General features: G+C 53.8%; 2 protein-coding genes across 2 annotated transcripts; both read right to left on the bottom strand.

Moving 5' to 3' along the window:
• Positions 1-1,671: 1,671 nt before the first annotated feature.
• Positions 1,672-8,649, bottom strand: LOC311220381 (butyrophilin subfamily 1 member A1-like; the record flags this gene model as incomplete). Its single annotated transcript, XM_084303889.1, has 21 exons — positions 8,389-8,649; positions 7,633-7,980; positions 6,712-6,993; positions 6,478-6,582; positions 6,254-6,274; positions 5,565-5,627; positions 5,439-5,459; positions 5,327-5,347; positions 5,211-5,231; positions 5,083-5,103; positions 4,948-4,968; positions 4,435-4,455; positions 4,307-4,327; positions 4,175-4,195; positions 3,721-3,741; positions 3,584-3,604; positions 2,928-2,948; positions 2,774-2,818; positions 2,669-2,689; positions 2,478-2,510; positions 1,672-2,300 (listed from the first exon to the last, which is right to left on the bottom strand). The coding sequence occupies exons 1-21, from the start codon at positions 8,486-8,488 to the stop codon at positions 1,672-1,674; spliced, it is 1,878 nt and encodes a 625-aa protein (XP_084160015.1). The 5' UTR covers positions 8,489-8,649.
• Positions 8,650-15,497: 6,848 nt separating this feature from the next.
• Positions 15,498-22,363, bottom strand: LOC311220425 (butyrophilin subfamily 3 member A2-like). The gene is made up of 23 exons (XM_084303948.1): positions 22,214-22,363; positions 22,013-22,135; positions 21,255-21,602; positions 20,333-20,614; positions 20,099-20,203; positions 19,801-19,821; positions 19,251-19,271; positions 18,468-18,488; positions 18,356-18,376; positions 18,240-18,260; positions 17,867-17,887; positions 17,736-17,756; positions 17,609-17,629; positions 17,496-17,516; positions 17,380-17,400; positions 17,252-17,272; positions 17,119-17,139; positions 16,705-16,839; positions 16,476-16,496; positions 16,344-16,364; positions 16,226-16,246; positions 16,035-16,067; positions 15,498-15,858 (listed from the first exon to the last, which is right to left on the bottom strand). The coding sequence occupies exons 2-23, from the start codon at positions 22,110-22,112 to the stop codon at positions 15,650-15,652; spliced, it is 1,527 nt and encodes a 508-aa protein (XP_084160074.1). The 5' UTR covers positions 22,113-22,135; positions 22,214-22,363; the 3' UTR covers positions 15,498-15,649.
• Positions 22,364-23,055: the final 692 nt, after the last annotated feature.

Raw genomic sequence — 23,055 nt, 5'->3', positions numbered from 1 at the left:
CAAAGGGCTGATTTTCTGGTGTATGACCATTGTTGCTGAAGAAATGTTGTGGGTTTTGTTTTGTTATGTTTTTTGTTTGTTTGTTTGTTTTCTGCACAACATCTCTCCTTCCACTCGCTTTGCTTCCTGCCCCATCTTCAGAGCAAACCCTCCAAATCCCTCTGCCGAATTGTCTACCTGAGCCAGTTTCATTGTGTCCATCACTTTTTTATTTTTGGTGTTTCAGGACATGTGTCTATTCTGGTGTAAGACACAGCAGCCCATCAGTGCTAGGAATGAGGAAAAAAAAGAAAAAAAGAAAAAGGAGAAAAAGGAAAAAAGAAAGATGCCCATTTTGGGGTGCTAAGCTGAAATTTAGAGCTTCATTGTGACTTTTGGACATCTAGGATGAGCCCAGCAGTGGCCCTGCCAGCTCTACAACACCAGCAAGCTTGTGGGAAGTGGGGAAGAAGGGGACAAAATGGGGAGGGGATGGGGGGGCGGGTCACGTGTCAGGACAACCCAGCTCTGTCCCTTTGTCCTGTCCCCTTGGGGACCTCAGAGCCCTGGGGAGGACACGTCCCCTGCTGTCCTCATGCACGGGGGGGGCTCACGCAGAGTCCAAGGGATGCTGGGGTTTTGGGGGGCTCATACCCAGCCTGGAGACTGGGGGTCGTAGCCAGTCCGGGGGGCCCAGGGGGGGACTGCCGGGGGTCCCTACTTACACCGGGAGGGAGTCAGTGGTGAATCCGTATCCTCTCCGAGAGGTGTCGGGGAGCCCATATCCAGCCCCCGGGGGGTCCACAGGGCTCGTACCCAGACCAGGGAGGAAGGGGGTTGGGGGGAAGCACCCATCCCGGGGGGAGCCGTCCCCTCCCCGGTAGCCCCCGCTCCCTGCCGATTACCTGCACAGCAGCGGCGGCAGCACCGGAGCCGGCTCCGAGCACCGGAGCTCCCCGGACTCCGCTTTGTTCTCGGTTCCTGCAACCCCAACCCCTTCCTGTGCGTCCCCCGCCTCTTCCCGGGCCGGATCCCGCAGCATCCTGCCCCCCTTAGGACCCCCCCGGAGCATCCAACCCACGGAGCATCCTGGTCATGGAGCAAACCGGTCCTGAGCATCCCGGTTCCGGAGGATCCCCGTCCTGGAGGATCCCGGTCCCGGAGCATCCCAGTTCTGAAGCATCCAACCCACAAAGCATCCAGGTCCCGGAGGACCCCAGTCCCGGAGCATCCCAGTTCTGAAGCGTCCAAGCCCGGAGCACCCTGGTCCTGAAGCATCCAACCACCAGAGCATCCTCGCTGCCCCCAGCAACAGCCACGATCTGGCTCAAATCCAGCTCCCAGTGGGTTGTTTTGCCCTGCCGGGTCAAGTTTCCCGTTCTTTTTGGAGTAGGCAGCTTCCTTCATAGTGATTTAAAATAATCCCACACAGCATTTCCATGTTCAAAAGTTGATGTAATTAACCACAAGGAGTATTACTAATTCTTTTACACTTAAATCCATGTTAATAATTCATGCTTTCAAAAAAAAGCCAAATTTATAAATGGAGTTAGGGATGGAAAACTGGAGCCCACAAATGGGGCTCCCAAACATGAAGCAAATGGGTGTCTGAACTCTGAGTGCCCCCCACCAACTGTCACAGGTCTCAGCGTGAAGGGAGGAACACGGAGCAGCCCCTGGCCCCAGTGCCCCTCATTCCTGTGCTGCTCCTGCAGGTTCAAGGAGAGGTAAGTCAAGAGCGGCCGGAGAAGGGCAGGAGCCCTCCAGGGCTGGGGACAGGATCTGGGGGGTGCTGTCCCTCAGGCACAGCTGGACGCTGCTTGTCTCCAGCCAGAACCAGGGGTGGATGCTCTCCCCATTGAAGGAAGCTCTTTTGAACACGCAGATCTCTTTCCCATCGTCAGCACTGATAAAAGACACCTGCTGCGCTGAATAGTCCAGACAGACCCAGATCCTCATTGGAACAGGGGACACAGAGAAGCGTATGGGAGGAAATGTGAGAGACATGAGCTCTCCTTCATCGTACTGCAGTGCCCAGATCCCTTCTTCAGGGCACATGTTGATTCCCACCCTCCTCCTCACTGATGCCCTGGCCACCCCCACAGCCAAATTTGAAACTTTTTCCAACTCGCCACTCAACTCCACCTTCCAGCAGTGCTTCCCCCCTGTGAACTGCTCACGGCCCAGCACGCAGAGACAACAGTCAAATCTCTCCGGGGTGTTGAGCACTGCTTGCCATGTCTGTTCCAAACGCATGCTTGTATTGTCTTCCAACAGAACAAGCCGGGGATGAGCCGTGTCCGGATCCAGGGTCACCTTCACTGCAGGGACAGAAGGAGCCAGGCCATCAGGGGCAGAGCTCAGACCTGGGCAGGCTTTCCCCAGCTCGGGGCCAGGAGCTGCCACACGGGGCAGGAGATGGGGCACCTCTTGGCTCCTGAACATGCCCCAGCAAGGGACGGAGAAGCACCACAGAGGGCAACCCAGTGCACACCTACCTGTATTTTTAGACAGCAGAAAATTTCTCCATGCTGGAAGGAGAGGGGAGAGCTGGTCACAGCCCATGGCTGGTGCCCAGTGGGTGTGGGCAGGGTGAGGGGCCAGCCCTGGGCCACTCTGCCTCAGCTGCCCACTCTCCCCTGCACATTGCCTTGGCATTGCCCTGGGGCCCAAGTGCAGGGATACTCACCCAGCTCTGCAGCTTGATTCCCTGAAAAGGAAAGCAAAATAAATGTCTGATGAGAGGGAAGAGCAGCTCAGCCCATGGCTGCTTTCATGGGAAGACCCCAATTACCCTTAGTTAGGCAGAGAGACTCGCCAAATATTGCACGTTCTTTTGCTGCAAAGGAAAGAGAAAAGGAAAACATGATCTGATCCCATACCTCTCATTTTTTTTTTCTTTTTCTTTTTTTTTTTTTTTTTTTTTCTGTTTGGAGAGTGAGACTTACCCATCTCTGCAGCTTGTTTCTCTGTAAAACAAAAGAAAAAGGAATTAATGGTCAGAGGGAGCAACTTGTCGCCCATTGCAAAAACCCAAATTCCTATTCTCTCTGGAGTGAGAATACACTGCCTTGCTCTCAAACATAGAAAAGATTAGTCAGCAAAGCACAATTTTGTGGAAAAATTTACAAGTATGAAGGTTTCAGCACAGTGCAACCAAAATACTAATGGAATGGGGATCGGTAGAATGGGAACTGAGCACCTTGCTCAGAGATTCAGAAGGACCAGACTAAGAAAGAGCAAGGGCCACCTCTGAGCAAGGCTTGTGCACGTGAAGCAATAAGGACAGACACTTGTGCAGCTCTCTGCACCTTGCCACCAAAACACAAGGGGAAGTAAATGGAGACAGGTGGAGGATGTCCCTGTCCCAGAAGCATCAGTACAGAGCGGGGCAGCCCTGCAGCTCGCTCCCCGTCCCCACCTTGATCCCCGTTCCTTTCAGCCATCCCGGCCATGTCCCATGCCCAGGGCAGCCCCAGCCCCAGCACTCCCTACTCCCCCGTCAAGGTGAGGGTCTAGCCCTGGGCTGCTCTGTCTCAGATGTCCACCCTCCCCTGCACATCACTTTAGATTTGTCATGCAGCGCAAGCACGGGGACACTCACCCAGCTCTGCAGCTTGTTCCACTGGAAAATTGGAAAAGGAAGAGAATAGCAAGCCATGATGAGAGGGGGAGCTGCTCAGCCCATGGCTGCTGCCATGGAAAGATGCCAAGTCTTTGGGTTTATGAAGCGAATCTTACCGATCTTTGCATCTTTTCTCACTGGAAAAGGAAAGCAAAAGCAACACATGATCAGAGAGGAGCTCTTCAAATTCCAAGACTAATTCTATGGCTAGACCCCAAATTTCTTTGCCGTAGTTAGTGGGCACAGAGTGTCTTGCTCTCAGACTGGGAGGGACCAGACTAACAGGGAGCAAGACCCAGCTTTTAACAAGGCTTGTACACGTGGAGCAGTAAGGACAGACACTTGTGCAGCTCTCTGCACCGTGCCACCAAAACACAAGGGGAAGTGAATGGGGACAGGTGGAGGATGTCCCTGTCCCAGAAGCGTCAGTGCAGAGTGGGGCAGCCCCACAGCTCGCACGTGGGTGCAGAGGGGTGGGTGTGGGCAGGGTGAGGGGCCAGCCCTGGGCTGCTCTGTCCCAGTTGCCCACCCTCCCCTGAACATCGCTTTCGTGTTGCCAAGGGCACTCACCCAGCTCTGCTGCTTGATCCTCTGAAAAAAAATAAAAAAGTGGGGGAGAGAAAAGAAATGCCTGATGAGAGGGGAGAGCTTCTCATTCTATTGCTGGATCCCATAGTGTTTGTTGTGGTGCAGGATACTCACCGAGTTCTGTATCCTTCCTCACTGTCACACAAAAGCAAAAAGAATGCATGATAGAAAGGGACAACGTCCCATCCCACACTGCCCACCAATAGGGCCCAAATTCTTTCATTTTGGGGAGGGACACTCACCCAGCTTTTTATCTTTTTGTGCTGGAAAAGAAAGGTAAAAGCAATGCATGATCAGATGGGACAGCTTCTCGTCATATGCCTGCTCCCATGGCTACGCCCCCACATTTATTCTTCTTGGAAGTGGCCAAATAAAACTTTGCTCCCAAAAGGAGGGATTAGACTATTAGTGAGTGAAGTTCATCTGTGAGCATGGCTTGTACAAGCTGAACAACCAGCACACAATCTTGTGCTGCTTTCAGTACGATGCCACCAAAAGAGAGGTGGAAGTGAATGGGGATGGGTGGAGGACGTCCCTGTCCCGGAAGCGTCAGTGCCGAGCGGGGCAGCTCCGCAGCTCGCTCCCCGTTCCCATCTTGATCCCCGTTCCTTTCAGCCATCCCGGCCGTGTTCTGTCCCGAGGGCAGCCCCGCACTCCCCACTCCCCCATCAGGGTGAGGGGCCCGCCCAGGGCTGCTCTGACCCAGTTGCCCACCCTCCCCTGAACATCACCTTCGTGTTGCCGAGGACACTCACCCAGCTCTGCTGCTTGTTCCTCTGAAGATAAAAAAAAAAAAAGAGGGGGAGAGAAATGAAATGCCTGTTGAGAGGGGAGAGCTTCTCATTCCATCGTTGGACCCCATACTGTTTGTTGTGGTGCAGGATACTCACCGAGTTCTTTATCCTTCCTCACTGTCAAACAAAAGCAAAAAGAATGCATGATAGAAAGGGACAACTTCCCATCCCACACTGCCCACCAATCAGGCCCAAATTCCTTCATTTTGGGGAGGGACACTCACACAGATCTGCAGCTAGTTCCTCTGCATAAGAAAAGCAAAAACACTTGGTGAGAGAGTACAGATTCTCATTACATGATGAGAACCCATTTTCTTTGGGTTTGGGGCCAGACACTCACGCAGTCTTGCAGATTGATGCGCTAAAAATGAGAAGAAAATCATGGTGAGAGGGAACAGCTTCCAATCGCATTGCGACACCTCAAATCCCTTCAGATTTTGATGGAGACTTACCAGCGTTTGTACGGTATTCATCTGGAAAAGAAAGAGAAAATCCTTGGAGTGCTCTGTCCCAGCTGCCCACCCTCCCCTAAATATCACCTTGGCCTTGTCCTAGGGCCCAAGCACATGGACACTCACCCTCCACTGCTGCTTGATCCACTGGAAAAGAAAGCAAAAGCAAAGGAGGATAAGGACTTAGAACTTCTCATCTGATTGCTGCTTATGGGGAAACATTGGGTTTACGAATACAGACTTACCTAACTGTCCAGCTTTTTTAATGGAAAAGGAAAGAAAAGTCAATGTGTGACCAGAAGGCAGTGCTTCACATTCGATGGCTACTCCCTTACCTAGACCCTTAAATATTTTTCTGAGGTGAGTGTGCACAGAGCACCTTCCTAAAATTTTGGGTGGGACAAGACTAACATGGAGCAAAACCGAGGTTTGAGCAAGGCTTGTGCATGTGGAGCAGTAAGGACAGACACTTGTGGAGCTCTCTGCACTGTGCCACCAAAACACAAGGGGAAGTGAATGGGGACGGGTGGAGGATGTCCCTGTCCCAGAAGCACCAGTGCAGAGCGGGGCAGCCCTGCAGCTCGCTCCCCATCCCCACCTTGATCCCCGTTCCTTTCAGCCATCCCGGCCATGTCCCGTGCCCAGGGCAGCCCCAGCCCCAGCACTCCCCACTCCCACCCCAGGCTCCAGCTGCTCCTCCAGCACCCCCGAGCCACCAGCACACAAGCCCCCAGAGCCCACCCAGACCAGGCCCAGGCCCTCCCGCAGGGACACCACTTCCCCAGGGGCTGGGGACAGGGACTGCAAGGACTCACCCAGCACTCGTCTCAGTGCCACTGAAAAGCAAAGGCGGAGGAAGAGGTGGTGAGCAGAGCAGCTTGGTTGCTGGGTGGGAACATGTGCAGGGGGGCTGCGCCTTGCCACCAGCCCCACGCTGCAGCCATGCTCCCTGGCCTCCCACCCAAGGCCCCTTGCTCCAGACCCAGGGGGGTCCCTGCAGAACACCTCCCTGCGCTCCATCCCTGTGCTGCCAGCTTACCTTGCTTTCGAAAGAGATAAACACCGAGGCCAATGGACACAGCCAAAAGCACCAGGACCAGAGCCAGAGCCACTATCCAGGGCTGGGTGTTGTGGAAGATTGGAGCTGAGAAAAGGCACCAGGAAAGGGGCTGCGTTTACATTGCCACAGGTGGAAGAGCAAGACCCAGACTTCTCCTGGGTCGGGACAAGTGCAGGGGCCAGGAACACCTCATCCTGGCTGTGCCATTTGTACCTGCGATGTGAACGGAAAATTCCCGTTCCTGCTGCAGGCGGCTGTTCCTGACCACACAGGACAAGGGCCCCTCCATGCTCCCGGTCACGATGACGGCGCCTTCGATTTCAAAGAGCCCCTCCTGGTCCTGGGAATGTGTCTGGGAGACCGAGGGCAGGTGCTGCCCGCGAGCATCCCTCCACAGCAGCTGCGGCAGCGGGTACCAGCCGGCCGATCGACACAGCACCCGGACGCCTCCGTCCTCGTAGCCCCCCAGGGAGACGTGGGGGTCAGCGCCTGTGGCTGGGGGAAGAGCGCGTGGCTGGGGCTCGGCTTAGGGAGGAATTCATTTCAAGGCAAAGACCCCATCTGCTCCCATGCCAGACACAGCCCAGACCAACCATGGCCCCAGGGATTCTCAGACTGGGTGATCCACACACCCACCCTCATCCAAGACATCCCCAGCTCGTGCCAGAACCAGAGAGCACAGTGTACAATGCCAGTGGCCACAAATCACCCAGGAAACCCAGGTGCTGAGCTTCAGCACCTCCAGGCAGCTTCTCTGCACCAAGCTGTGCTGGTTCAAGAAGCCCCGAGACTTCCAGACAATGTCTCAGGTCTCCCCCAGCATGAAAACCAAAACCCAAAAGACGTCCAGCTGCTCAGAGGTCTCTTCCCTGCTCCAGGCACTGTGTTTGGTAGCATCATAGGCACAGATGAAGGGGCTGCTCAGCAGCCTGTGCCCAGTGCCCTTAAACCATCATGGGGATGGTCTGCATAGACACCAGTGAAAACTAAAAACTATATTGTACCTAATGATCTCTCTTCCCAAATACTACCTCCATTTGCATGTCCATATTCCATGCTGTTTAATAGCTGAGACAGGAAAAAGAAACTTAAATTCTCCCCTGGAATTCCCGGTGTATTACCCCAGTCACAAACCTGACACCTCCAGATCCACCGTTGCTTCATCATAAGCATCAGCATTTTTCACAGTGCAGAAATACTGGCCATCATCAGAGGGTCTCAGCCTCGAGATTCGCAAGTCCAGGCTTCCAGCAGAGAGACCATCTCTGGACAACTCTGTCCTCCCGGCATATGCCCCCATCTGCTCCCCGTACAGGTCCTCTCCATTGCGGTAGTGGTGCACTGTCTCAGAGATACTGTCTCGGATCCACTTGACCTCCAAGCTGCGAGCATCGCGTTGAGGGGACAAGTGGCAGGGCAGCACAACATCCTGCCCCACAGTGGCAGTGACAGGCTGGCCTGGTCCCTCCACTCTGAGCTGGGCTGGGCAATGGAGAAGGGCACAGAGAAGTGGTGAGATTTTGCCATTGTAAATTTAGGTGCAGTGAGTGACAAAGGGAGAGCTGTGTGTGAGTTGGTGCGTGCTGCATCCCCTGTGTCCCATGGGAAATCACTGGGGAGACAGAAAAGGGAGAGGGAGGACGTGCAGGAGGAGGTGTGCTGGGAGTGGGAGCCCTCTCTGCAGCATTCGGGCGGGTGAATAAGAAGAGCCAGAAAGGGCAGGCAAGGCAGCGCCCGTATTGCATGGAAGAACCAAAGTGAAAGTGAAACCCAGCAGGGGCCGAGCTCTGGGTTCAGGTCCCCCCTGCCCCACGGCCGCTCCCCTGCCCCACAGCAGCATGTCTGCCAGGCCCAGGGGGGAGAGCCCCCAGCAGCCCCGCAGGATCCTACCTGAGCTCAGCCGGAGGAGGAGCAGAGTGACGAGGGAAGTCAGGAGGCCCCTGGCATGGCCGGTGAGGCTGGGGCGGCCGCAGCCCCAGGGGAGCCCCATCTGTGCTGCAGCGGGAGCAGGAGCTGAGGGCAGAAGTAGGGGCAGAAGAAAGAGGGGACCGAGGGGCTTCAGGTACCACAGGCAGATGGGGAAGGAGTCACCTTGGACCCAGACACAAGTAGCCACAGCCAGCAGCACCTTGGGCAAGGCGCAGAGCCTGTGCTTATCACGGGCTGGGAGACACAGCAGGCAGCCCTATGGGTTCTTCTCTAGGGAAGTCCCACTAAGAGGTTTCTCACCACACCCAGCCGAGATACAGGAAACACAGGGTTATGCTAAAATTCTGGATCTCCTACACAGTTCCGGAGAACAAAAAAACTCTGGGTGGAGCTTGCACATTTGGGGGCTGGGAGCAAGAGGCTCCAGAGCGTAGCGGAATCAGAGGCTGCAGGGAAAGTGGCACAGCTGTGTGCTGAGACAGGGAACAAGGGAAAGCATGCCTATATTGCAGGTTTCAGCTAACCCAGGGATTATGTTGTATATCAGCCTCAAGGACAGGACTGAGCTAGGGAGTACGAGGACAGGATGACCCTAAAAGATTGAGACAGGGAACAAGGCAAAGGATGTTGATTCTGTAGTTCTTAGCTAACACAGTTGTGTGTTAACCACAAGGAGAGGGCAACCCGAACGATAAGGGAGTCAAAGACTGCATGCATAGATAAGGAAGCCAGCAAGAACTGGCTTGACTGCTGACGTCTGTAAAAGAAAGGAAAGATCAGAAGTTTAGCAGTGAGGAAGGCTTCTGTCCTACATCAAAAGACCAGCAGAGTACACTGGACAACCGCCTGAGGACTCTAGTGTGCATGCAGATAGGGGTGGAAACCTATGTGAATGATTTACGGAGACCTGATGAATATGTAAGAGACTTGCAGGAAATGAAATGAATATACATATATCCCATCAATATAAACACTCTGTCAGTAACCGTTGGTGTGCATGCTAGGAGGAGCGATCCCCCTTGCACTCAGCACTGCAATAAACATACCTGCTTTATAACTCTTCAGGAGTTGTGGAGTTTGTTTTCTGCACCTCAGTGCTGAGTGCCGTGCTGCCACCCTTTGCCCAGAGTGGTGCAGGCAATGAACCAGCCCCACTCCTGGCTCTGCCCATCGCAAAGGAGGAAGAAATGGGCAGACCATTTGCCCTCTGGCAAGAGAAGCCCTGTTGCGGCAGGGCTTGGGCAGGGAAATGGCTCCCAAGGACCAGAGGGACAGCTTCTGCATGCAGCCAGGATGATGACATGGATGACCTGTTCTTGAAGGAACTAAGGCATGCCTCTCGATCCGCTGCCCTTGTCATTAGGGGGAAAGATTCAAATGGCCAAAGCTCAATTAGAGTTGAAGCTGGACAATACTGTGGGGGACAACAAAAAGGACTTAAAAAAATAACTAAACAGCAAAAATAGGACCAGAGAAGCCATTGGTCCTTTACTTAATGGGGATGGTCTCCTCATGAACAGGGACATTGACAATACAGAGATGTTTAATGCTTTCTTTGCCTTTGTCTTCAACACTGACGATGGGCACTGGGACCCCAGGTGCCCTGAGCTGGAGGACCATGAGAGCAGGAATGATAAACTCTCAGCAAATGCTGAATTAGTGTGGGATTTGCTCCTAGAGGTGGATACCATAGGGCCTGACGGGATTCATCCCAGAGTACTAAGAGAACTGGCTGATGTCATTATGAAATAAACAATTTTTGAAATATCCTTGGGAATCTGGAGAGGTCCCAGTGACTGGAAGCTGCCAAACGTTGCCCCAGTTTCCAAGAAGGGCAGCAAAGGAGGCCCTGGGAATTACAGGGCTGTCATTCTCACAGCAGTTTATGGTAAAGTTAGGGACATTGCTCTGGGAGTGAGTGAAAAACACCTGAGGGACAATGCAGTCACAGCACACATGGTGAGGAGAAAGTTCTATATAACAAACTCAATTTCTTTTTATGACAAGGTCAGCCTCCTAGTTGGCCAAGAAGAGCCATCTGAGATGATTTTTTGGATTTCAGTCAAGATTAAAACATTGTTTCCGACCATACCCAGCCGGACCTAATGTCCAGCACAGACCCAGACAAATGCACGATACGATGCGTCAACAATTGTCTGACATGTCAGGCTCTGAGTGTTGTGCTAAACAGGGTGATATTAGGCTGGTGGCCAGTCACGAGTGGGGCTCTTCAGGGCTCCATTTTGGGGCCAGGTCTCGTCAGTGGCAGCCCAAAGGGCCAAGCGTGTCCTGGGGTGCCTCAGGCACGGCACTGCTGGCTGCGGCCTCGCCTCGAGCACTGTGTGCAGCTGTGGGCACCGCAGCAGACGAAGGGCATGAAACTGTGCGAGAGCCTCCAAGGGAGGGCTACGAGGACGGCGAAGGCTCTGCAGGGCAAGGCGTGTGAGGAGCGGCTGAAGGCGCTTGGCTTGTTGAGCCCATAGCAGAGGAGACGCAGGGGAGGCCTCGTGGCAGCCCTCAACTTCCTAATGAGGGCAGTGGAGGGGCAAGCTCCAGTCTCTGCTCTCTGGGGCCAGTGACAGGGCCCGAGGGAACGGCATGGAGCTGCCAACTAGATGTGGCTGCCCTCGCGAGGGAGGCTGATGAGGCATAGGCAGAGCCAGTAATGCCCCCTCCCCGGCCGTTCAACAGCAGCCCCTGGGTTGCACAGTAAACAGGATGGTCAAAGAGGGTGTAGTGCGTCAGAAGGGCATAGTGCGGCAGGTCATGCAGGCAGGGTGAGTAGGTGGGACGCTCTTACTGCTCTTTTGCAGCGGTCTTTCCCATCAGTACTTGTAACCTGCTTGCAAAGCGCCTGGCCATGGTATCGATCAGGCAGAAAACCATGGTTTCTGCATCTCTTGCAGCCTCTCCAGCCACAGTCACCAATGTGGCTACTCAAACGGAGGGCTTGGGGAAACACACTGCCATCCAGGTCTTGGAGAGGCAGGTGACCTGTTCTCTGAAAACACCAGTGATAGGACCCGCAGGAACGGCGTTAAGCAGGGGAAGTTTAGGCTGGACATCAGGAAGAGGTTCTTCATGAAGAACGTTCATGAAACGTTTCTATAAATACATCAACACAAAAAGGAGGACTAAGGAGAATCTCCATCCTTTACTGGATGCGGGGGGAAACTTAGTTACAAGAGATGAGGAAAAGGCGGAGATGCTCAATGCCTTCTTTGCCTCAGTCTTTAGCGGCAATACCGGATGTTCTCTGGATACTCAGTACCCTGAGCTGGTGGAAGGGGATGGGGAGCAGGATGTGGCCCTCATTATCCATGAAGAACTGGTTGGTGACCTGCTACGGCACTTAGATGTGCACAAGTCGATGGGGCCAGATGGAATCCACCCAAGGGTACTGAGGGAACTGGCAGAGGAGCTGGCCAAGCCACTATCCGTCATTTATCAACAGTCCTGGCTATCAGGGGAGGTTCCAATCGACTGGCGGCTAGCAAACGTGACGCCCATCTACAAGAAGGGCCGGAGGGCAGACCCGGGAAACTACAGGCCTGTCAGTTTGACCTCAGTGCCAGGAAAGCTCATGGAGCAGATCCTCCTGAGAGTCATCATGCAGCACTTGCAGGGGAAGCAGGCGATCAGGCCCAGTCAGCATGGCTTTATGAAAGGCAGGTCATGCCTGACGAACCTGATCTCCTTCTATGACAGAGTGACGCGCTGGGTGGATGAGGGAAAGGCTGTGGATGTGGTCTACCTTGACTTCAGCAAGGCTTTTGACACCGTCTCCCACAGCATTCTCCTCAAGAAACTGGCTGCTCTTGGCTTGGACTGGCGCACGCTTCGCTGGGTTAGAAACTGGCTGGATAGCCGGGCCCAAAGAGTCGTGGTGAATGGAGCCAAGTCCAGTTGGAGGCCAGTCACTAGTGGCGTCCCCCAGGGCTCGGTGCTGGGGCCGGTCCTCTTTAATATCTTCATCGATGATCTGGACGAGGGCATCGAGTGCACCCTCAGTAAGTTCGCAGATGACACCAAGTTAGGTGCGTGTGTCGATCTGCTTGAGGGTAGGAAAGCTCTGCAGGAGGATCTGGATAGGCTGCACCGATGGGCTGAGGTCAACTGCATGAAGTTCAACAAGGCCAAGTGCCGGGTCCTGCACCTGGGGCGCAATAACCCCAAGCAGAGCTACAGGCTGGGAGAGGAATGGTTGGAGAGCTGCCAGGCAGAGAAGGACCTGGGAGTGATGGTGGATAGTCGGCTGAATATGAGCCAGCAGTGTGCTCAGGTAGCCAAGAAGGCCAACGGCATCCTGGCTTGTATCAGGAACAGCATGACCAGCAGGGCTAGGGAGGTGATCGTCCCCCTGTACTCAGCTCTGGTGAGGCCGCACCTCGAGTACTGTGTTCAGTTTTGGGCCCCTCGCTACAAGAAGGACATCGAGGTGCTTGAGCGGGTGCAGAGAAGGGCGACGAAGCTGGTGAGGGGCCTGGAGAACAAGTCCTACGAGGAGCGGCCGAGGGAGCTGGGCTTGTTCAGCCTGGAGAAGAGGAGGCTCAGGGGTGACCTTATCGCTCTTTTTAGGTACCTCAAGGGAGGCTGTAGCGAGGTGGGGGTTGGTCTGTTCTCCCACGTGCCTGGTGACAGGACGAGGGGGAATGGGCTTAAGTTGAGCCAGGGGAGTTTTAGGTTAGATGTTAGGAAGAACTTCTTCACTGAAAGGGTTGTTAGACATTGGAACAGGCTGCCCAGGGAAGTGGTGGAGTCACCATCCCTGGAAGTCTTCAAAAGACGTTTAGATGTAGAGCTTAGGGATATGGTTTAGTGGAAGGCTGTTAGCGTTAGGTTGGAGGTTGGACTCGATGACCTTGAGGTCTCTTCCAACCTAGAAATTCTGTGATTCTGTGATTCTGTGATTCTATGAAGGGGGTGGTTGCACGCTGGAACAGGCTCCCCGGGGTATTAGTCACTGCACCAAGCCTGCCTGAATTTAAGAAGCATTTGGACTGTGCACTTAGTCAATAGGTCTAAACTTTTGGGTAGACCTGTGCGGTGCCAGGAGTTGGACGTGATGATCCTTATGGGTCCCTTCCAACTCGGGATATTCAATTATTCTATGATGTTATGAAATTGGCTGGAAAGCTGTGCAGATGAAATGGATCTGGGAGTTTTGCTCAACACTCACCTGAACATGAGCCAGCAGTGTGCCCAAGTGGCCAAGAATGCCAATGACGTCCTGGCCTGTATCAGACATAGCATGGGCAGTAGGACCAGAGAGGTGATTGTCCCCCTCTACATTGCCCTGGAGAGGCTGCACCCGGAGTACTGTGTTCAGTTTTGGGCCCCTCACTACAAGAAGAGCATCAAGGCCCTGCAGTGTGTCCAGAGAAGGGCTACAAAACTGGTGAAGGGCCTGGAACACAAGTCCGACAAGGGGCGCCTGAGGGAACTGGGGTCTTTTAGTCCGGAGACAGCTCAGGGGAGACCTTATGGCTCTCTACAACTACCTGAACGGAAGCTGTGGGAGCTGGGGGCAGATAACTAGCAATAGAACAAGAGGGAATGGCCTCAAGTTGTGCCGGGGGAGGTTCAGGCTGGAAATGTGGAGAAATTTATTCTCAGAAAGAGTGGTTTGGCATTGGAACGGGTTGCCCGGGGAAGTGGTTGAGTCACCATCCCTGGAGGTCTTTAAAAGACGTTTAGATGTAGAGCTTAGTGATATGTTTAGTTTAGGTTTAGTGATATGTTTTAGTTTGTTTAGTGGAGGACTTTTTAGTGTTAGCTCAGAGGTTGGACTCGATGATCTAGAGGTCTCTTCCAACCTAGAAATTCTGTGATTCTGTGATTCCTCCTAGCTTTGACTAACAGGACCAACACCAAGGAGACGGTCTGCTGCAAGACGCCTTCCCAGGCTGCAAACCCTCAGGACAGAAAGCACCCAAGAAATGCCTCTGCCAGACTCCATCTTCCTATGCAAAACTTTATTTGCCACAGTCCTGCTGCTTCTGTGCCTTGATGTTCTCCAGAGGAGGGAACAAAGAGCCCCCTCAGGCTGCTCATGCTCAGCACCAGGCACAGAGCAAGGATCAACCCCAACCTAGGAGGCAAAGGTGGCCTGCAATGGCCGGCAGCACACGGTGACCACATCCCTTGCCCTGGGGTCTGCAAGCAGTGCAAGCAGAGGGGAGAGGAGCGTGGAGAGCTGCTGCAGCCCCTGTGCTGCCCGCTGGGGCTCAGAGGCAGGGTGAGACCCGTGGGTGCCAGCAGGGCTTGTGCCCCAGCACAGGAGCCCTGTGCAGGGCAGAGCCCAAAGCACCACAGCTCCCCGAGCTTCACTTTGTTTGAGGTTCCCACAGACCCAGTCCTTTCCAGTTCTTTTCCCCATGCTTCATCGGATGGATTCCACAGCATCCTGCCTCCCCCAAGCCCTCCCACAGCATCCAACTCAGAAAGCATCCCAGCCCTGCAGCATCCTGGTCCCAGAGAATCCAACCAAGAGAACATCTTCGCTGTCCCCCACTGTAGCCATACTCTGGCTCAAATCCAGCTTCCACTGGACTTTTCCACCCTGCCACTTCAAGTTTCCTGTTCTTTTGGGGGTATGCAGCTTCACAGAATCACAGAATCACAGAATTTTCTAGGTTGGAAGAGACCTCAAGATCATCGAGTCCAACCTCCTTCAATAATGATTTAAAATATTCACACGCTGGGGTTTTCCATGTTCAGAAGTTGATTTATTCATTTACAAGGAGTATTACTAATTCTTTTACATGTAAATCCCTGCTATATATGTCATGCTTTCACACTCAAAGCCAAATTCATCACTGGAGTTAGAAGCAGGTTTCCGAAAACGAAGTAAAAGGGCTGCCTGAAGTCAGTACCCCCCACCATCTGCCGCAGGTCTCAGCGTGTTGTCCCTCAGGCACAGCTGGGCATTCGTCCCCAGCCAGAACCAGGGGCGCATGGTCTCCCCTTTGAGGAAGACTTCTGGGAAAGTGAAGATCTCGACCCAATTGTCATGGTTTATAAAAGACACCTGCCCCTGGGCACAGTCAAGACAGACCCAGATCCTCGTGGGGACAGGGGACAGGGACAAGGGGGTGGGAGGAGATGTGAGAGACGTGAGCTGCCCCTCATTGTACTGCACAGCCCAGATCCCTTCTTCAGGGCTCATGTTGATCTTCCCCTTCCTCTTTACCGATGCCCTGGCCACCCCCACAGCCAAACTTCAATACTTTCCCTTCTCCCCCTCTACCTCCACCTCCCAGCAGTGCCTCCCCTCTCTGAACTCCTCACGGCCCAGAACACAGCTACTAGTGTCAAATCTCTCCAGGGCGTTGGGCACCTGCTGCCATTCACTTTCCCATCTCACACTGCTCTTGTCCTGAGACACAACAACCTGGGGATGAGCCGTGTCTGGATCCAGGGTCACCTTCACTGCAGGGACAGAAGGAGCCAGGCCATCAGGGGCAGAGCTCAGCCCTGGGCAGGCTTTCCCCAGCTCGGGGCCAGGAGCTGCCCCACGGGGCAGGAGATGGGGCACCTCTTGGCTCCTGAACATGCCCCAGCAAGGGCAGGAGAAGCACTGCAGAGGCAACCCAGTGCACACCTACCTCTATTGTGAGACAGCAGAAAATTTCTCCGTGCTGGAAGGAGAGGGAAGAGCTGGTCACAGCCCATGGCTGGTGCCCAGTGGGTGTGGGTAGAGTGAGGGGCCAGCCCTGGGCTGCTCTGTCCCAGCTGCCCACCCTCCCCTGCACATTGCCTTGACATTGCCCTTGGGCTCAAGCTCAGGAACACTCACCCTGCACTGCAGCTTGTTCCTCTGGAAAAGAAAGCAAAAGCAATGTCTGATGAGAGGGGAGAGCTTCTCACCCCATGCCTGAACCCCAAACTGCTTTGTTATGGTGCAGGATACTCACTGAGCTTTGCATCTTTATTCTCTGCCAAACAAAAGCAAAAAGAAAGCATGATGGAAAGGGACATCTTGCCTTCTCAAAATGTCCACTGTTAGAACCCAAATGCCTTCATTTGGGGGAGGGATGGGCACTCACCCAGCTCTGTGGCTTGTTCCTCTGCAAAAGAAAAGCAAAAACACTTGGTGAGAGAGTGCAGATTCTTATTATGTGACAAGAACTCATTTTCTTTGGGTTTGAGAACAGAGATTCACGCAATCTTGTAGATTGGTGCGCTAGAAATGAGAAGAAAATCATGGTGAGAGGGAACAGCTTCCCATCCCATTGCGATGACCCCAAATACTTTCAGATGCAGATGGAGACTTACCCAGACTTACATTCGTTTCCTCTGCAAAACCTCCTCCAACAGCAGCACAGGGCATGCCTGTGAGAGGTACGCCCTGGTTGAAGAACCGCTGTATCGTGCCTTCGTCCTGCTTGAAAAGCTGAAGAGCTTGTACAACTTTCAGTACAATGCCACCAAAAGACAAGTGGAAGAGAATGGTACATATAGAGTACGTTCCTATCCTAGAAGCATCAGTGCAGAGCGGGGCAGCACCACAACTCGCTTCCTGTCCCCACCTTGATCCCCGTTCCCTTCAGTCACCCGACTGTGTGCCATGCCCAGGGCAGCCGTGCAATCCCCACTCCCCCGTCACGGTGAGGGGCCCGCCCAGGGCTGCTCTGTCCCAGTTGCCTACCCTCCCCTGAACATCGCATTTGCATTGCCGAGGACACTCACGCATATCTTCTATCTGATCCTCTGAAGAAAAAAAAAAAAAGAGGGGGAGAGAAAAGAAATGCCCGATGAGAGGGGAGAGCTTCGCATTCTATTGCTGGACCCCATACTGTTTGTTGTGGTGCAGGATACTCACCGCGTTCTGTATCCTTCCTCACTGTCAAACGAAAGCAAAAAGAATGCATGATAGAAAGGGACAACTTCCCATTCCACACTGCCCACCAATCAGGCCCAAATTCCTTCATTTTGGGGAGGGACACTCACACAACTCTTCATTTAGATCCTCTGCAAAAGAAAAGCAAAAATACTTGGTGAGAGAGTACAGATTCTCATTACATGACAAGAAGTCATATTCTTTGAGTTTGGGGCTAGACACTCACTCAGTCTTCCAGATTGGCGCTCTAGAAATGAGAAGAAAATCATGGTGAGAGGGAACAGCTTCCCATCCCATTGCGATGACCCCAAATGCTTTCAGATGCAGATGGAGACTTACCCAGACTTGCATTCTTTTTCTCTACAAAAGAAAGAGAAAAGCAATGCATGATCAGAGGGGAAAGCTTCTCCTGCCATAGCTCCCATTGGAAGACATGAAGTTCTTTCCGTTGGGGAGGGACACTCACCCAGCTCTGCTTTCAGTTCGGCTGCAAAAGGAAAGCAAAAGCAATGCATGATCAGAGGGGACAACTTCTCATCCCATGGCTGCTTCCATGGGAAGACCCCAAGTTCCTTCATGTTGGGGAGGGACACTCACCCAGCGTTTTATCTTTTTGTGCTGGAAAAGAAAGGAAAAAGCAATGCATGACCAGAGGGGACAGCTTCTCGTCATATGCCTGCTCCCATGGCTAAGCCCCCAAATTTATTCTTCTTGGAAGTGGCCAAATATAACTTTGCTCCCAAAGGAGGGACCAGACTAACGGTGAGTGCAGCTCAGCTGTGAGCATGGCTTGTGCAAGCTGAACAAGCAGCACAGAAACTTGTGCAGCTTTCAGTACGATGCCACCAAAAGACAAGTGGAAGTGAATGGGGACGTACAGAGGACGTCCCTGTCCCAGAAGCATCAGTGCCGAGCCCACACTGCCCACCAGTCGGGCCCAAATTCCTTCATTTTGGGGAAGGACACTCACACAGCTCTTCAGTTAGATCCTCTTCATAAGAAAAGCAAAAATACTTGGTGAGAGAGTACAGATTCTCATTACATGATGAGAACCCATTTTCCTTGGGTTCAGGGACAGAGACTCACTCAGTCTTGCAGATTGGCGCTCTAGAAATGAGAAGAAAATCATGGCGAGAGGAAACATCTTCCAATCGCATTGCGACACCTCAAATCCCTTCAGATTTTGATGGAGACTTACCATCCTTTGCACGGTATTCATCTGGAAAAGAAAGATAAAATCCTTGGAGTGCTCTGTCCCAGCTGTGCACCCTTCCCTTGAATATCACCTTGGCCTTGCCCTGTGGCCCAAGCCCATGGACACTCACCCTCCACTGCTGCTTGATGTGTTGTAAGAGGAAAGCAAAAGCAAAGCAGGATAAGAAGGGAGAACTTCCCATCTGACGGATGCTTATGGGAAAACATTGGGTTTATGAATGCAGATTTACATAACTTTCCAACTTCTTTAATTGAAAAGAAAAAAAAACTCTATGTGTGACCAGAAGGCAGTGCTTCACATTCCATGGCTACTCCCTTACCTAGACCCTTAAATATTTTTCTGAGATGAGTGTGCACAGAGCACATTCCTCCTAGTTTGGGAGGAACCAGACTAACAGGGAGCAAGGACCACATTTGAGCAAGGCTCGTGTGTGTGGAGCTGTAAGGACAGACACTTGTGCAGCTCTCTGCACCGTGCCACAAAAAAACAAGTGGAAGTGAATGGGAACGGGTGGATGACATCCCTGTCCAAGAAGCATCAGTGCAGAGCGAAGCAGACCCGGAGCACGCTCCCCGTCCCCACCTTGATCCCCATTCCCTTCAGCCATCCCAGCCGCGTCCCGTGCCCAGGGCAGCCCCAGACTCAGCACTCCCTGCTCTCCTGTCAGGGTGAGGGTCCAGCCCTGGGCTACTCCGTCGCAGCTGCCCACCCTCCCCTGCACAATGCCTTGGTGTTTCCCTGGGGCTCAAGGACAGGGACACTCACCCAGATCTGCAGCTTGTTTCTCTGAAATAGAAAGCAAAAATAGTGTCAGATCAGAAGGAAGAGCTTCTCAGCCCATGGATAGACTTTGAACACGTCATGAGTGGTAAATGACCAAATTGCACCCAGATTGGGAGAAACCTGACTAACAGTCAGCCAGAAGCAGCTTTGAGCAAGGCTTGTGCACGTGGAGCATTAAGGACAGACACTTGTGCAGCTCTCTGCACCGTGCCACCAAAACACAAGGGGAAGTGAATGGGGATATGGGGAGGACGTCCCTGTCCCAGAAGCATCTGTGGAGAGCAGGGCAGCCCCGCAGCTCGCTCCCTGTACCCAACTGATCCCCGTTCCTTTCAGCCATCCCGGCCGTGTCCCGTGCCCAGGGCAGCCCCAGCTCCAGCACTCCCCACTCCCACCCCAGGCTCCAGCTGCCCCTCCAGCACCCCCGAGCCACCAGCACACAAGCCCCCAGAGCCCACCCAGACCAGGCCCAGTCCCTCCCGCAGGGACACCACTTCCCCAGGGGCTGGGGGCACGGACTGCAAGGACTCACCCAGCTCTCGTCTCTGTGTCACTGAAAAGCAAAGGCGGAGGAAGAGGTAGTGAGCAGAGCAGCTTGGTTGCTGGGTGGGAACATGTGCAGGGGGGCTGCGCCTTGCCACCAGCCCCACGCTGCAGCCATGCTCCCTGGCCTCCCACCCAAGACCATCCTAAGGCCTTTGGCATCCCCAGGAGAACATTCCCTTCCTCCTCCTACGCACCTCCCTGGGCCAGGGCTCAGCCCCGCTCCACACCCAGGGGGGTCCCTGCAGAACACCTCCCTCCGCTCCATCCCTGTGCTGCCAGCTTACCTTGCTTTCGAAAGAGATAAACACCGAGGCCAATGAACACCACAAAAAGCACGAGGACCAGAGCCAGAGCCACTATCAAGGGCTGGGCGTTTATGAAAAAGGGAGCTGAGAAAAGGCACCAGGAAAAGGGCTGTGTTTATATGCACGTGGATGGAAGAGCAAGACCCAGACTTCTCCTGAGTCAGGACAAGTGCGGGGGCCAGGAACACCTCATCCTGGCTGTGCCATTTGTACCTGAGATGTGCAGGGATGATTCCCGCTCCTGCTGCAGGCGGCTGCTCCTGACCACGCAGGACAAGGGCCCCTCCACGCTCCCGGTCATGATGACAGCGCCTTCAATTTCAAAGAGCCCCTCCTGGTCCTGGGAATGTGTCTGGGAGACCGAGGGCAGGTGCTGCCCATGAGCATCCCTCCACAGCAGCTGCGGCAGCGGGTACCAGCCGGCCGATCGACACAGCACCCGGACGCCTCCGTCCTCGTAGCCCCCCAGGGAGAGGTGGGGGTCAGCGCCTGTGGCTGGGGGAAGAGCGCGTGGCTGGGGCTTGACTTGGGGAGGGATTCAGTTCCAAGGCAAAGACCCCATCTGCTCCCATGCCAGACACAGCCCAGACCAACCATGGCCCCAGGGATTCTCAGACTGGGTGATCCATGCACCCACCCTCATCCAAGACATCCCCAGCTCGTGCCAGAACCAGAGAGCACGGTGTACAATGCCAGTGGCCACAAATCACCCAGGAAACCCAGGTGCTGAGCTTCAGCACCTCCAGGCAGCTTCTCTGCACCAAGCTGTGCTGGTTCAAGAAGCCCCGAGACTTCCAGACAATGTCTCACGTCTCCCCCAGCATGAAAACCAAAACCCAAAAGACGTCCAGCTGCTCAGAGGTCTCTTCCCTGCTCCAGGCACTGTGTTTAGTAGCATCATAGGCACAGATGAAGGGGCTGCTCAGCAGCCTGTGCCCAGTGCCCTTAAACCATCATGGGGGTGGTCTGCATAGACACCAGTGAAAACTAAAAACTATATTGTACCTAATGATCTCTCTTCCCAAATACTACCTCCATTTGCATGTCCATATTCCATGCTGTTTAATAGATGAGACAGGAAAATGAAACTTAAATTCTCCCCTGGAATTTCCGGTGTATTACCCCAGTCACAAACCTGACACCTCCAGATCCACCGTTGCTTCATCATAAGCATCAGCATTTTTCACAGTGCAGAAATACTGGCCATCATCAGAGGGTCTCAGCCCTGAGATTCGCAAGTCCAGGCTTCCAGCAGAGAGACCATCTCTGGCCAACTCTGTCCTCCCGGCATATGCCCCCATCTGCTCCCCATACAAGTCCTGTCCATTGCGGTAGTGGTGCACTGTCTCAGACAAATCATCCCGGATCCACCTGACCTCCAAGCTGCGAGCATCACGTAGAGGAGACAAGTGGCAGGGCAGCACGACATCCTGCCCCACGGTGCCAGTGACAGGCTGGCCTGGTCCCACCACTCTGAGCTGGGCTGGGCAATGAAGAAGGGCACAGAGAGGCGGTGAGATTTTGCCATTGTAAATTTAGGGTCAGTGAGTGACAAAGGGTGAGCTGTGTGTGAGTTGGTGCGTGCTGCGTCCCCCGTGTCCCATGGGAAACCACCGGGGAAAGAGGAGAGGGAGAGGGAGGACGTGCAGGAGAAGGAGGTGTGCTGGGAGTGGGAGCCCTCTCTGCAGCATTTGGGCAGGAGAAGAAGAGCCAAAAATGGCAGCCGAGGCAGCGCCCATATTGTGTGAAAGAACCAAAGGGAAAGTGAAACCCAGACAGGGGGATGAGCTCTGGGCTCAGGTCCCCACTGCCCCACAGCCGCTCCCCTGCCCCACAGCAGCATGTCTGCCAGGCCCAGAGGGGAGAGCCCCCAGCAGCCCCACAGGATCCTACCTGAGCCCAGCTGGAGAAGGAGCAGAGTGACGAGGGAAGTCAGGAGGCCCCTGGCATGGCCAATGAAGCTGGGGTGGCTGCAGCCCCAGGGGAGCCGCATCTGTGCTGTAGCGGGAGCACGAGCTGAGGGCAGAAGTAGGGGCAGAAGACAGAGGGGACTGAGGGGCTGCAGGCACCGCAGGCAGATGGGGAAGGAGTCACCTTGGGCCCGGACACAAATAGCCACAGCCAGCAGCACGTTGGGCAAGGCGCAGAGCCTGTGCTTATCACGGACGGGATGACACAGCAGGCAGCCCCCAGGGGTTGTTCTCCAAGGGAGCCCCACCGACAGAGACGTCTCTCTCTGCACCCAACAGAGCTGCAGGAAACACAGGGGTATGCCAAAATTCCAGATCTCCTACGCAGTTCCGGAGAACAAAAAAACTCTGGGAGGAGCTTGGACATTTGGGGGCTGGGAGCAAGAGGCTCCAGAGCGGAGCGGGATCAGAGGCTGCAGGGAAAGTGGCACAGCTGTGTGCTGAGACAGGGAACAAGGGAAAGCATGCCTATATTGCAGGTTTCAGCTAACCCAGGGATTATGTTGTATATCAGCCTCAAGGACAGGGCTGAACTAGGTAGTACGAGGACAGGATGACGCTAAAAGATTGAAACAGGGAACAAGGCAAAGGATGTTGATTCTGTAGTTCTTAGCTAACACAGTTGTGTGTTAACCACAAGGAGAGGGCAACCCGAACGATAAGGGAGTCAAAGACTGCATGCATAGATAATGAAGCCAGCAAGAACTGGCTTGACTGCTGACGTCTGTAAAAGAAAGGAAAGATCAGAAGCTTAGCAGTGAGGAAGGCTTCTGTCCTACATCAAAAGACCAGCAGAGTACACTGGACAACTGCCTGAGGACTCTAGTGTGCATGCAGATAGGGGTGGAAACCTATGTGAATGATTTACGGAGACCTGATGAATATGTAAGAGACTTGCAGGAAATGAAATGAATATGCATATATCCCATCAATATAAACACCCTGGCAGTAACCATTGGTGTGCAT

The sequence above is a fragment of the Netta rufina genome (assembly GCF_964035555.1).
Source record: "Netta rufina genome assembly, chromosome: 31".
NCBI classification, from domain to species: domain Eukaryota; kingdom Metazoa; phylum Chordata; class Aves; order Anseriformes; family Anatidae; genus Netta; species Netta rufina.
This window is presented reverse-complemented; position numbering and strand designations above follow the sequence as displayed.